This window comes from Falco punctatus (genome assembly GCF_963210335.1).
Source record: "Falco punctatus genome assembly, chromosome: 9".
In the NCBI taxonomy this organism is placed as follows: Eukaryota; Metazoa; Chordata; class Aves; order Falconiformes; family Falconidae; genus Falco; species Falco punctatus.
In genome coordinates, this window is record NC_137589.1 from 28,914,631 (window position 1) to 28,927,885 (window position 13,255).

General features: G+C 37.2%; 1 protein-coding gene across 13 annotated transcripts in view; it reads right to left on the bottom strand.

The window, feature by feature from the left end:
- The window catches only part of LCOR (ligand dependent nuclear receptor corepressor), an 89,258-nt gene that overhangs the window by 40,983 nt on the left and 35,020 nt on the right, over positions 1-13,255 (bottom strand). For 7 of the 13 annotated variants that reach the window (XM_080402368.1, XM_080402367.1, XM_080402370.1 and 4 more), the window contains 2 exons: positions 6,640-6,772; positions 1,847-2,134 (listed from right to left, as the gene is read on the bottom strand). The exons of 4 other annotated variants lie outside the window; for them this stretch is intronic. In XM_080402368.1, coding sequence (XP_080258494.1) covers positions 1,847-2,084 — 238 coding nt within the window. In that variant the 5' untranslated portion in view covers positions 2,085-2,134; positions 6,640-6,772. The remainder of the gene's footprint in view (positions 1-1,846; positions 2,135-6,639; positions 6,773-13,255) is intronic. 2 more of the 13 variants (XM_080402366.1, XM_080402364.1) reach the window with 1 other exon arrangement.

The following is a 13,255-nucleotide window of genomic DNA, read 5'->3' on the forward strand; positions in this document are numbered from 1 at the left end:
GAAAAAACATGATAAACAGTGAACTAGAATTAACTTACAGAAAGCTGTTCCACCCACTGCATTTGGGAACACACCATAACCCAAACTTAAGCAGAGAATTCGATTTTCCTTTTGAACAACACTTATGTGGCCACAAAATACACAGACTGGATCAAGTAGCACCTCCTTTTCAAGAGGCTATACTGAACAGCACAGGCTGCTGCCAGAGCACTGCATCCACACTTCCTCCGTCAGAAGGGTCATTATGACCTAGAAGTCTCCAAGGGCAAGTAGGGTCAGCCTCATACCCTGTGGAAAAGTTTACAACTAGCTGGGTTCCTCTTAACCCACTAGAAAGAAATACAACAATAAGCACCACTAGCAGTCTTTTATGACAGCCTCTTAAATCTCTCCCTAACCAGTTCGACAAAATCTCTTCCCAATTACTTTAAAGGTAAATTGGAAAAAAATTATATCAAACAGATTACTCTATAAGTTAATATGCACATGTTCTAATTCCACAAGTGTTATGAACATTATAAATGATCTTACAGCTTTTTCGTCACATGGTAGCTAAAAAAAAGTTCATATACATGCTTTCTTCTTCACCATACAATCCTCCAATTAAAAAAAAAAAAAAAAAAGCAGCAGTACTGATTCTTTCCCTCTCTCTTTCAGCAAAAAGCTTCACAATGAGAACAGTTTAACATTTGTAACTGTAAATGCAAAGGACACTCATGAAATACATTTCTTAAATTTGCTAGAAACAAATGCCTGTCAGCTAAATGTACAGGTCCTCACTTCAAGAAAGATACACCATATAACCTTTCACTGCAGTTTTGTAACTGATGTGTGATGACAACTTTCAGTAAGTACTCGATGTGCAGTAAGTGTCCAGATGCCCAAGCTGCATATTTTTGGACACATAAAATTAACCTTTTTACAAAAGACTTCATAAACCCAAGTTCAAAAAAATAAAGGGATACCTATAGATGTGTATAGCTAGCAAAAGGCTTGTGTTTTTAAACGCACCTTTTCCACTTGAGGATGGACAGCCTCTTTGTATTTGATAGAATGATTTCAGACACACATTTCTAAAGAAGGGTAAAGGGGCTAATTTTAATCCTATTGGTACGATACACTTATAACCTCTATTCAACAGTTTCAGAAAAAAACCCAATCCATACTATAGACACACAGAATTTGCTTGTTAAAAAAACATTTGTGATGGAAAACAAGGTTTTCATATTAAAACAGGCTCTGCAACACTGTTACAAGTTATTCAATCTGTGCTGAGCAGAACAAGTCTATTTTTAAGGTAGAAAAGAGACATTCCTTCCAAATGCATAAACCTGGAAGTTTTCTACGGTTCATGGGTATCATTTTTCAGCCTTCACACAAAGCAATTTCTTACAGACTTTTTAAAAGATACTGTTTTCACACTATGACCAGAAAGAAAATCAATCAGTCCTTCGGTCAGACTGGGTACTCATCTTCAGAAAGGAGACAACATTATGGTTTTCATGACCATGTGAGCTTGCCTTATCAGCAAGCATACAGTCTATTTTGGCAAACTGCTTCTTGCAGCTCCAAGAAGGGACAGCATAGTTGTCTCCAGAGTTTGGAGCATATCCATCCCCTTTGCCCTTCTTCAGAAGAATCACTCATGTCTATGGGCCTACATTCTTTCAAGAAGTCTGTTCTCTCCCAGCCACACCTAGCTAGTCATTATTTTATTGTAAAAAACATCTACCGCTTTTCCACTTTACATTTTACGTAGAAGTGCAGCTTTCTAATTATCTGGTTTTGCAACACGAATGCCATTAACGGATTGCCGTAGGATGCAAGACACTAATAAGAGTCCTACCTTGTTCACTAGGTTCTGACTGAGACTTTCTGACAGTAAGGTCCAGAGGTGAGTCTTGGTCAGCCATGAGAAGTTTGCTGAGCACAGGGTTCTGAGCAGTTGCAGCCGTGGGAGAGGAGGCGACCAGAGATGCTTTCAGCAGGCTTTGGTTCTTTGTGCTATTGGGCTGGCTGGAGTCCTGAGTAGAGCTATTTTTTGAGGTATATTCAGCAGCAAACTGTCGGATCATTCGCTGCATGATCTCACGGGCCACTAGGGGAATATTGGGGTCAGAGACCCTAGGACTGTCTGTAAATATTAGAGATTTTTTTTAAGGAAGCACTTCAAGTAAAACAGCTTTTATATTAAGTCATTGTTTATTAAAAAAAAATAAAAATGAGGTGGGGTGGGGAAGAAAGCCAAAGATAAAATCGTTTCTGTAGAAAAATGTACTTTAGTCTTAGAACAGCTGAACAAGAACCATTACCAATTCTGGTACAACCTTCCAAAAAATAACAACTTCCTAAGAGAAATATGCAATCTCATCTTTTGTTTTCAAATATAGATATATCTGACCTTTAAGAGGTGTGGAAATGGAAAGAAGAGCTAGACCCGTGAAGAAAAGTACCAAGTAATGAAGCTCATTCCAAAAAAACTGAACAGGTTATTCAGTGGAAGAAATGAGTAACTTACCTGCACCTACAGAAGGGGAGAAAGGAGAATAAAGTTGCAGCAGTCCCCTACAAGTTTACTGAGAAATAAAGCCCTCTAGTTCTGACTCTTCAAAATAATTCACATGAAGATCAAACGTTCAAGTGTCTTCCATAACATTCTGTCTATTCCTTTTGACATTTCTATGATTGTTATCAATGCAGCATCAGGAATTATCCAAAGAATTTTCACATATACAAAAAACCAGTATGTGTCACATGAAAAGTAATTGTATTTCCAGAAAAGCTGCTAAATCTATTAGTAAGAAATGTGAAATGGAACAGGTAGACATTCCAATTTATTTATATGAAATAGTGTATAAATACAAAGTATTTGGGGATGTGGGTAACCCAATCAAATCCATAACTCTAAATCACAGAAGCTAAGTCCTGCCACTTCACCTCAAAAACTGATTGTATTCTCTGGCCAGATTAGTTTGGTTTTTTGTTGTGTTTGTTTAAAACAAACAAACAAACAGAAAAAAAACCCAAAATCCCAACTCACTCACCCAAACAAAACAACACAACCACACAACTCCAGAAATGGCTCAAAAGGCTTGATTTTCTATTACTGAAGAAACATTCAGAGAAAATTGCGCAGTAGAAGACCCAGCAAATGTTTAAAAGCAGCTCTCCAAGGGAACAATAGAAAAGTGTTTACTTCCTCTTTAAAGAAATTGCCCAGGTTGAAAGGTAATCTATTGAGACTGAACTATTAGAAGCATTAGCAAAATAATCTGTGGGACATTTCAGTGTTAAATTTGCCTTTTGCCCCCATTTTTGTCAAAAGTGCATCAATCCAACAAACCAGCTTTAGTTATCTGTAAAGGATGACTGACATGAAGGTTTGAGCATGGAGTTGCCCACAAATCAGAGAGCAGCAGTAAGCAGCTACTACGTCTCTTGATGAAAAACCCTTCTGAGCTTTAAATGCTTACCAAGCCCAAATTCTTTCCTGCTAAGCACAGCTTTCTAAAGCTAAGACCTTAGACAGTCACCGTGCGTATTCTTATAGGGGTATAATAGCTGTAAACTTCTATTTACGTCAATAGGTAATCATTTTCTTGTAAAATCTACAGGATGTTTTATTGTTGCTAAGGTTGAGACGCGGGAGTTTTAAGAAGCTGCCAAGAATTAAATTTGGGTACATTTATACTTCACTTTCTTCCCAAATTATCCACAAAGACACAAGCCTGGAGAAGCGTGGGGGCTTTCTTCCACTGTAGTGACATTTATTCCATTTTCTAACCTCTCTACTATAACTTGCTGAAGGACCTATGAAAGGCTCTAGGAAAGCCCAGAAGGGCACAAACGGATGGCATGATCACAGTGATACCAACTATTCAACATATGCTTGTAGCACATACAAGGATGGCTGGCAGGAATGCAGAGCTCTATGGCACCTGCGTTTTCTGAAGAAAAATCATGACTTTACTGTGCACCCATGTTCATATGTACAATTCGGTAATGCTTACAGCTGAACGCATTTCCAAATTCAGGTAGAAAATACTACATATGTCTATGGCCACGCATCTTTGTAATGCATAACTTCAAGAATCATCACAGAGTGACTATCGAGAGCTTTCTAGTGCTGCTCAAGACAAACTCACTAACTTGGGACACAAAACTCAATTTCCAAGCAGAAGGGTAGTTACCTAGCACATTAAAGGCTTCTTGTTTAATATAAAACCTGAACACTAAGGATTAAAGCTGTTCAAAAGCGAGCTGAAAATATTTGCTGGTGCTTCTGCAGCATCACTTGAAGTCAACCAGATGTTTATTTTGACTTTACATGTCTAGATTTTTTTTGGAAAAAAAAATAAAACTAACTAAAACATAGAAGTTCTCAGAGAAGAAAAATACAACAAATATTTATCAGCTACAAAGAGTCTAAAGCAGTACCTCAAGAGCTTTAAAACATTAATAGCTTTTTTGTGTTTTATCTACACTGAAATCTTAAAAGAGCAGTATCAAACAAAAAAAAAGTAGGATTTCATTAAACCATCAAAAGAAGGTCCTATCCTGCCACAAGGTAAAGGAAACAGGCAACTAGGTACTACCACTCTGCTTTCACTGGAAAGTAAGAATATTTGAAAGAAGCATTACTGAGTCAGAGTGATGCAGGCATAAAGCAGAGAGAAAGTACATAAGATTAATGGACGGTAAACTTGTTCAGGAAGTATGCTGATCTTGCTAATTACCTACGTATGTTAAGTATATGAGTGCACGTCCTTGATGCGCAACAAGCATCTGCTCACAGAATATCTGCATTTTGTCTGATCTGCCTGAGCTACAATATACCAGTCTCAAATGTTGCTAGCAATTAGGATGGAAAGAAAAAAAAAATAAAATAACCCAAACACAACTAATGGCTGGCATGAAGCCAAGAAAGCCCAGCATCTCTGAACAACGTAGGAGTATCAGAGTTCTACCACTTGTGTCCTCTTTGGTATGACAGTGCCTGGGGATCTTATGACAATGGCACGAATTAGAATAACCTTTCAAGAAATCTAAATACAGCCAAGCTTGGCAATGATTTATTAAGGAAACTTCCTGCCAGGCTTCTTCCCCTCCCTTATTACTCTTGCACCAAGCACAGCCTCGCCAGAGGAAGGAAAGCAAGAGCATATTAAAAAAATTCTCAAAGATTCTTCGACATCTGAAGTGGTTTCATTATCTTCATTCTGTGTTTCTGACCACAGACAAGGTGTTAAACTCCTCACTGGCATACTACAGTAGCTGGCAATGGTTTTCCAACAATTAAGAAAGTATGCATTTCTAATAAGACACAAATGCAGGTCATAAATAAAAATCTAAAAATGTTAAAGGGATTGAAGTCTTTAATAAACAAACTGAAAGTGATGGAAGTGCAATTTTTTCTCTCACCACTACAGTAATATGGAAAAAAGTGTATTTTCTCTAGATTTTTGTTTTCTTAAATCCCTTCCAGGTTTAGAGATAGGATAAATTTAAAAGCGAAAGGAAACCTTAACCTTCAAAGGAAAAAAAAAAAAAACCAAACACTGAAGAGGACTTGGAATAAAAGCATAATCTCAGCTATCAGTAGTAATGCAATAACTATCCTTCCTACCATCCCACATACTTCTATACTTTATGCAGTACATCACATAATATAGTTTGTATTTATTCATTTGAGTCATAAAAGACAGGTTAAGATACTGTTATCTGCTTAAAACACCTTTAAATATTTTGGTCACTAGGAAGAAGAGCTGAGGACTGGCTACAGCAATTACCAGTTCGTTAAACTGAAGCCTTGCATTGTCCCCCAGCAGACATGTCAGAATTACTGATTTAGCAGATTTTCTCACACATGGGTTAGACTGATAAGTACAGTCTACTTCCATTCAGGATGCATTTTGAAGCAACCTCTGGATTCCCATTTTTCAGACTGGTAGAAAACAGTGAAATGAGTTTTGTGCCTTCCTAAGAGCACAGTTTAACTGATATAACTCTCCAGAAGAGATTTTGAGGATTTTCTAGCATTGAGCTACTGTTATTCCTCTCAGCATATTCTACAACACTGATTTTTCCAATTCCTTTGCTCATCACATTTTGAATTCTCCATATACCCCCACACCCTTAGCACTATTCCAACAATATTTTATACTGTGGATTGCTAGAGGTGGAGTAGGTAATCACTACAGACCCTAGTGAGAAGACTGCTGACGTTTAAGAAAAACTGCACTAGTACACATCCCATTAATAAATAAATAAATTAAAATTACCTATCTACTACCACCACTGCCACTTGCCCTTTCTTCCAAACAGTCCTCTCACCTAAACATTGGTTTCAGGGCAACAGTTCTGCTAGGTAAGAACTGAGTCATTCCTCCAAAAGTGCAAAAGATTTGTTTTAGAGTTAAACATGTTACACTCTCTTCCTCTGACACAAGCCCACACTGTTGTATTGCTACATCATTTGAGAGTCAATATTTGCTCTTGATAAATATATATATATATAAATCAGACAACTGAGAAATATTGCACACACAATGACAACTTGAACGTCAGATCTTTGATACCTGCATTGCATGCAAAAAGACCAGAAAGAGATATCATTTCCCCATCCCCATTAAAACCAACCTTTTCTGTAAAAGACTGCATTGAGGAACTCTTCCGCTTGCCTTTCAAAACGAATGATTTTTGCTTGCTCTTGTCTAAGCAGAGCTTCTTGTCCAGCTTCCGAGGCTGGCTCATCCAGACTGACTAAGTGTTCCTGCAAAGATATTTAATATTTGTAAGATCTTCCTGACTCCAAAATTAATGAAGTTCCTTAAGCATTAAATAGTTCACTAAATTCAAAACTTTGTTAGGCACTCAGCACAGAGTTGAATCTATTAAAATGACAACCTTATTTTTGACTGCTCCAGAACATTGTACTTTGTCCTGTTTTCTTGTTGTAAATGCAGCAGAAGCCTGTAAGATTTGATAACATTACGGGAAATAAAAGGCCAGTATAAAGAAGAAGATATAGATATTTTACAACATTTGGCTGCAAATTTCACATCTTGCACTTGTTCTTTGGCTATTATTTAGTTCCAAGCAAGAACTGTCGAAGGCAAAACACAGGAAGTTCTCCTTACTCTACACAATGTTCATGCAAACTGAGCAACAAATGACCAAGCATTAGCGACAAACAGGTCCTTTTGTGAAAAGGCTCAGTAGTAGCTACTTTTAAGAGAAATAATCTTAAATTAGCTGCTTACAACATCTGTAATGAATTAAAATTCATTTTCTCTCTTACAACTGGAAGCAACTGAGTTATCACAAGAATATTTCAAACCACGTATTTTAGGATAGTTAAATTGTGTGAGATGCCAGGAGAAATTACTCATTTTAAATACAACTCAAGAAACGAGAAGACAATGGTTACAAAAACACGAAAACTAAACACTTGGTTTCCCTCCCCAGACACACAACCCTTTTCTCATTTCTTTCAGTTTAATGCCTTGCTCCTGCTTTAGAGAACGATTTCTTCTCTGGCCCTCTCCCTCCACTTCCATTTTGAGCTATATTAAAGTTACTTGTATTTACCTACTGCAGGAATGCATACACAACCACTCTTTGGGTTTAGGGAGTGTTTTGTTTTGTTAACCTTTACAAGGTATCAGTTACCATAATATCTACATTACATCTGGGTTTTGGGCCTCTACCGTACAAGTTGATTTCAGGTTCATATCCTTATGGGATTAGAAGGGAAGGAAAGAACTGGCAATTCATTTATAATTCACAATAAATGAAAACAAGAAGTCATTCTAAAGTTTGTGCTGTCTCAACTTCAAGAGATTTAATGAAGCAAGGTTACATAACCAGCCCATAGTAAATTAACGAACACAGCAGTCACGTGAACTACGTGCAAAGGGTAATAATATGAAATGCTGTGGACTCTGGCCTGAACCACACAGGCTCTCACCTCAGGTTTGTAATTCAACAGCTTCCAAAAGTTCTCTATCAAAAAGTAAAGGGAGGTACTGGACCAGACTGGGTACAGAGACAAGGCAGTATTTCATGCTAAATAAAAAGATGAGGAGCGTGCGATGACAGGAGAGTAAAACAACGTGTTTGCTGTGAAGGTAAGAGCCTGAGGAAGTAAAGGCCTCACAAAGATGTTTTCTTCCCTACCAGAGATTCCAGGCTTGCTCTCAAACCTGCTGGCTCTCACAGGAAAGGTTACCTTTTTTTTTTTAGATAGACTTAAAGAATAAAAATTTGAACTGATGGATTAACTATACTAACAGCATTCACCTCTGTGCCAGGTACTCCTGTACCAGTAACCAGTAATAGTGCTCCCACGGTTCACTAGCATTTTATGAACCCGCTGAAAATGCAGTTGTACTTTTCTGATACTTAAAATATGTGAAGTATCTGTACAGGATTTCATAATAAAAATACTTGTGGAGAATAAGCTCAATATTTTTATAGGAGTTACTCTTCAGGTGAGACTTCATAGAGCATACTTGCATCCTCTTTTTGAAACTGTGTTTCTGCATCCGACAAAGTTTAATGCAGGATCCGTCCTAGTTACTGACAGTCATTCTGAGTCAAGCTCCATTATCTTTTAGGCATTATCAGGCTAATTGTAAACCCAGCTTACCAGTTTGTGTAAAAAGCAGACATTTGTGCAAATTTAACTAATAACAGAAGTAATCTAGGCATACAGAACTGTTGGAACAATCACTGGAATATTTAAGCATTTACAGACAAACTGCTTTAAGTTTTACTTTAACAGGAACCTCTGCAAACTGATGCCCAGAGATTTGGCTAGGTAAGATCAGCTAGAATTAACTAGCATCCTCTAGCTAGAGTCCCAAAAGCCATCGCAAAAAACCTTTCTTTTAATTCAAGAGACAAACAGAGAATTCAGAATTGAAGGAAACATTACCCCTTCAACCTGATCTGATACTCTGCCCTTTGACAGACTATAGCTCTGTAAGAAGCCTAAAACAAAAATAACCCTTGGCCAACACAATGCATTTCAAATATTCCTAGTACTTTTTACAACTAAGACAACACATAATGAGTACCAGCCTAGCAGCTTGGTGGAAACAAAGTTCATAAGCAGCATGTCCATGTTATATATAGTTATATAAGAGAGTCGGATTTAACCTGGTGCACAGAAAAGAAAAATCTCCAGCTATTTTCTGATATCTGCAGTACAGCACTGACTACATGAGTCAAAATACTGGAAAGATTTCTGTTTATTGCATTTTTTTACTATTTTCTTATCAGTTATGTCACCGTCATACCAGCAATTTTTGCAGCTGGTTCACCCCTAGAAGGAAACCAAGTTTCTACATTTAATATTTGATTGTGATTGCTATTCAAAGTCAACTCCCAGAAGTGAAGGGTTTTTTGTTTGTTTTGGGGAGCGGTGGTACATGGTTGGTTCAGTTTTTTGGTATTTTGTTGTTGTTGCGGTGGGTTTTTTACATCTTTTTTTTTTTTTTTTTAAACATCGTGCACTGTTTTTTCCTAATAACAATTATTTGGATCTACTATCTTCAGGCTTACCCTCTCACTCTGCAGTCCCAAATCACATCAAAGTTTTCAATACCAACATGTAGGCAGCAGAAAGAAGAAAAACCTATCAATATTTAGATAGCATTGTCACTGGTTACAAATACCCTGGGAAAAAAACAACCAGTTAATTTTACATAGTGTTCATAATGCAGGATTCATTCTATTCTCTTTGTGCTTCTCTTCAGGTGGGAACCATGCCCCAGAACATCCCTGGAATCCCATCAGTGAACATGCAATACTCCTGTATTGAACAATATAGCTTCAGGAAAAGATACTCTGAGTGGTTTGCACATGCTGCGAAAGGGCTAAAGCTCTTTTTATACATTAAGATATACAGCACAACTACACAATTAAGTCAAAGAGCCTTAGAAGTACAGACCTCAGGTTTTCAAAATGCAAGGTCAGTGTGTGACCTTGAGAGACCACCTAATCCTGGACAGCCTGGCCTTGTCAGCATTAGTGTTGGACCCTCCTTGCAGGAAACGCTAATACAGCAATTCTAAATGCTAAACTGCTGTCACAAAGAGAAAGGTATGATGCAGGCTGGTTTTGTATAGATAGGGCAACAGCAGCTTCATGTTTAAGCCACAGGCTGCACACAGATGGAGCAGGAAGTGTCCACAAGCCAGAATAGTACGAGATAATTCCTCTTCACCTTCATGGAGAAAATGGAGGAAGGCTTCCCACAGACCACCCATGGCTGACTGGCCAACCCATGGACCCTAGGGATACAATGCAACCTCCCACCCCACTGCAAAATCAGACAGAAAGTAAGAAATGAATGTTTCAGCATCCCAAGGTTGTCTTCTCCAACACTTCATTTTTCTTAAGACTGCACAGTTTTTTTAACTCTTAGCCAGTACAAGGGAGAATAATCTACTATTTTCTGTAGACAAGCCTTAAAGGCAGCAGAGACTGTCTTTTCTCCTACCTTCAAGACCAAGTCATTCTTGTTGCTTTTATTTCAATGCTATTCAGTTTGTTTATACTGCTACACCCTGATGAAGCTTCACCTGCATTTAGGCTTTCCTCTTCAGATATTAAGACAAATGCCTCTCTTGATATAGCCCCAAAAATAGTTTACTACTTTTACAATGCTACCACTTTTCAGACACTTGTAACTCAACAAAATAAGTCTGTCTGTCCTATTTCACAAATTTACAGAGAGATAATTTTCATTTTTAAGCATGTCCTTCAAAGCATTCACAACTGTTCCCAGCTTGGCATCAACTGAAAACTCAGATGGTTTAATTAGTTTTAAGACATCCCTCACTTACTGAACATGCATACTTTTGTAGTAAGAAACAGTATTGTTTCCTTATTAAGATGACTGCTGTCAGATTTATCAAATTCAAAAGAAATTTAATGTAGCTGATCCATAGATATTGAATATTATTTATTACCAACAGCAGTGTGAGAGAAAAAAAATAATCATTGGAAATACAATATGCTTGCATTGATATTCATGCACAAGCAAAACTATAACCCTGCATTACTACTAAACACTGCTGGAGATTTTCTACAACAGCCTCTTCAGGTTTTAGCCTCCATATCAAATTATTTTAAAACCACCCAATAGAAAATTGACAGTCTAAATGCTTGAGTTTTTAAAAGTGATGAAATCCATTAAAAATGTTTTAGAGCATCTTCCAGCACACTTAGGAGCTCTGCACACAGTTTAAACACATTCTAAAGCCATCAAAAATTGTAAGAGTTCTGCAGCTTCAACTCATTTTCATGTATTTCTTTTGCCATCTTCAATTATGCTATGAGTTAACACTTTAAATTATAATGGTAGCTTCTCTTCAGAATTATTCAGACACTTACCACAGTTTATGTCTTACTGTTTATGTTCCTCCATCATGAAAGGACACCAGATACAGAGGCTGTTATTATGACTAATCATAATCAAGTAATGGAATGATATTACCTTTCAGATGTTTGTGTAAAGCAACTACTTACAAGCTTTTAGAAACATCCAATCATATCAGAGTAACTTTGAATTTTAAAATTACTCCTTCACATGCTGTACCCTACCACACTTCTTCACAACTGAAAGAATCACAAGCGGTCCTTACACTGAAGCCCAGGTATTTTATGGTACTTTGAAGACCAGACTCAACCTTCTGCCATCAACAGCATGAAACTCCAAAATATGCTCCTAGAAGTCACTTTCTCTCACTATTTTTGTAGCTTATAAATGTATCTACAAAATAGTTAATATGCTTAGAAGTATTATCCCTCTTGTTCTGCTCTCACCAATGAGATTAGTTGTGACATCCTCCCCCCCCTTTTTTTTTTAAATACATATGAATTGCTTCACGTAGCTTTACATTAGTGTTTTCTTTTCCAAATGCATATACTCAGCTGAATCCTCTTTAAGGATTCTTTTTCTAATTTCCCCCTCTTATTACTGGTGCTTTCTTCTGGCTTTATCTATCTGCATCTTTTCTAAAAAAAATAAATATCTTAAACTATGCTTGAGCTCCAGCTATGAGCAAATTACATTGGAGACACCCTCATTTGATACAAACATTCTACATGAAGCCACAGATTTCTTCTGTAATGATAGCTCTGTCACTTTATTTAACAAGTCACACTGAAAAATTAAGAACCATAATTAAAAAGAGGTAAGTCAAATACACTTAAAGTTCAATTCATCTGAATTGATGGGTCTTCTCTGTACCACAACCTTTTAGAAGGAAACGCTTCATTAAAAAAAAACAAAAAAACCCACACAAACCAAAAACTCCAACCACCTTGCAAACTATACTACCTTAAATGTTCCCTCTGAAGGATAAAGCCCACAAGCAATTGAGAATTACCACATTTGCAGATCATCCAAGTAAGAATTCACTGGGTTTGGTCCCATAGAACCCAATCTACCTCCTCTCACTACAAGCAGGCATAGAACCCAATCTACCTCCTCTCACTACAAGCAGGCTGCTAGAGCTGCTGTGTCTTTTTTGTCTTTCATGCCCATCAATGCACCCATGCAGAATTGCACCCACATTAATAACCTGATAGAAGCTCCTTAGGTAACTAGTTGTTCCCTGATCATACCATACTGAAGCAATTGTGTATTCTGCATTATATCATGGAAGAAAAAAATGTATATTTCTAAAAGCTTTACATTGTTGCACATAACCCTCTGGATTTGGGCAAAAATATTCTGGGAAGATTTCAGCTCCCTACTTTGTATTTTATTATCCCTTTCAAATGAAGACTCTTAAGTCCATTTCTCTATCAAAAACTGTCTTGTATTTTGACTGCCAAAAATTCCATGCATTTGCTCAGTATTTGCAAGTAGAACTACGGCTACAAATAAATTAATCTTTTCAGAATACTTCAGCAGATGGTTCTCCATCCTTTGAAGAATTCATGTAATTGAATCTGATTGCTTGTAAAAGTAAGAACCAACATCACCGATATGGGTGGGAGAGCAAGTGTAATTTTTTCCCCTTAAAGAGCTCTGCCAATAAACTAATCTTGGCCTCCAATTCTCAACCTGCAGTCCAGAACTCAATTCTCCTTAAGCACAACTACTGGTCTCCTAAGTTACAGGTAATTCTTAAGGGCAAATGAAATCCAGAAAAAAACCCGTGAAGATTTGTACTGGTTTTGAACTTCTCGGATCAGGTACCTATATGTCACTGAAAGGTGAAAATAAAGTACACTG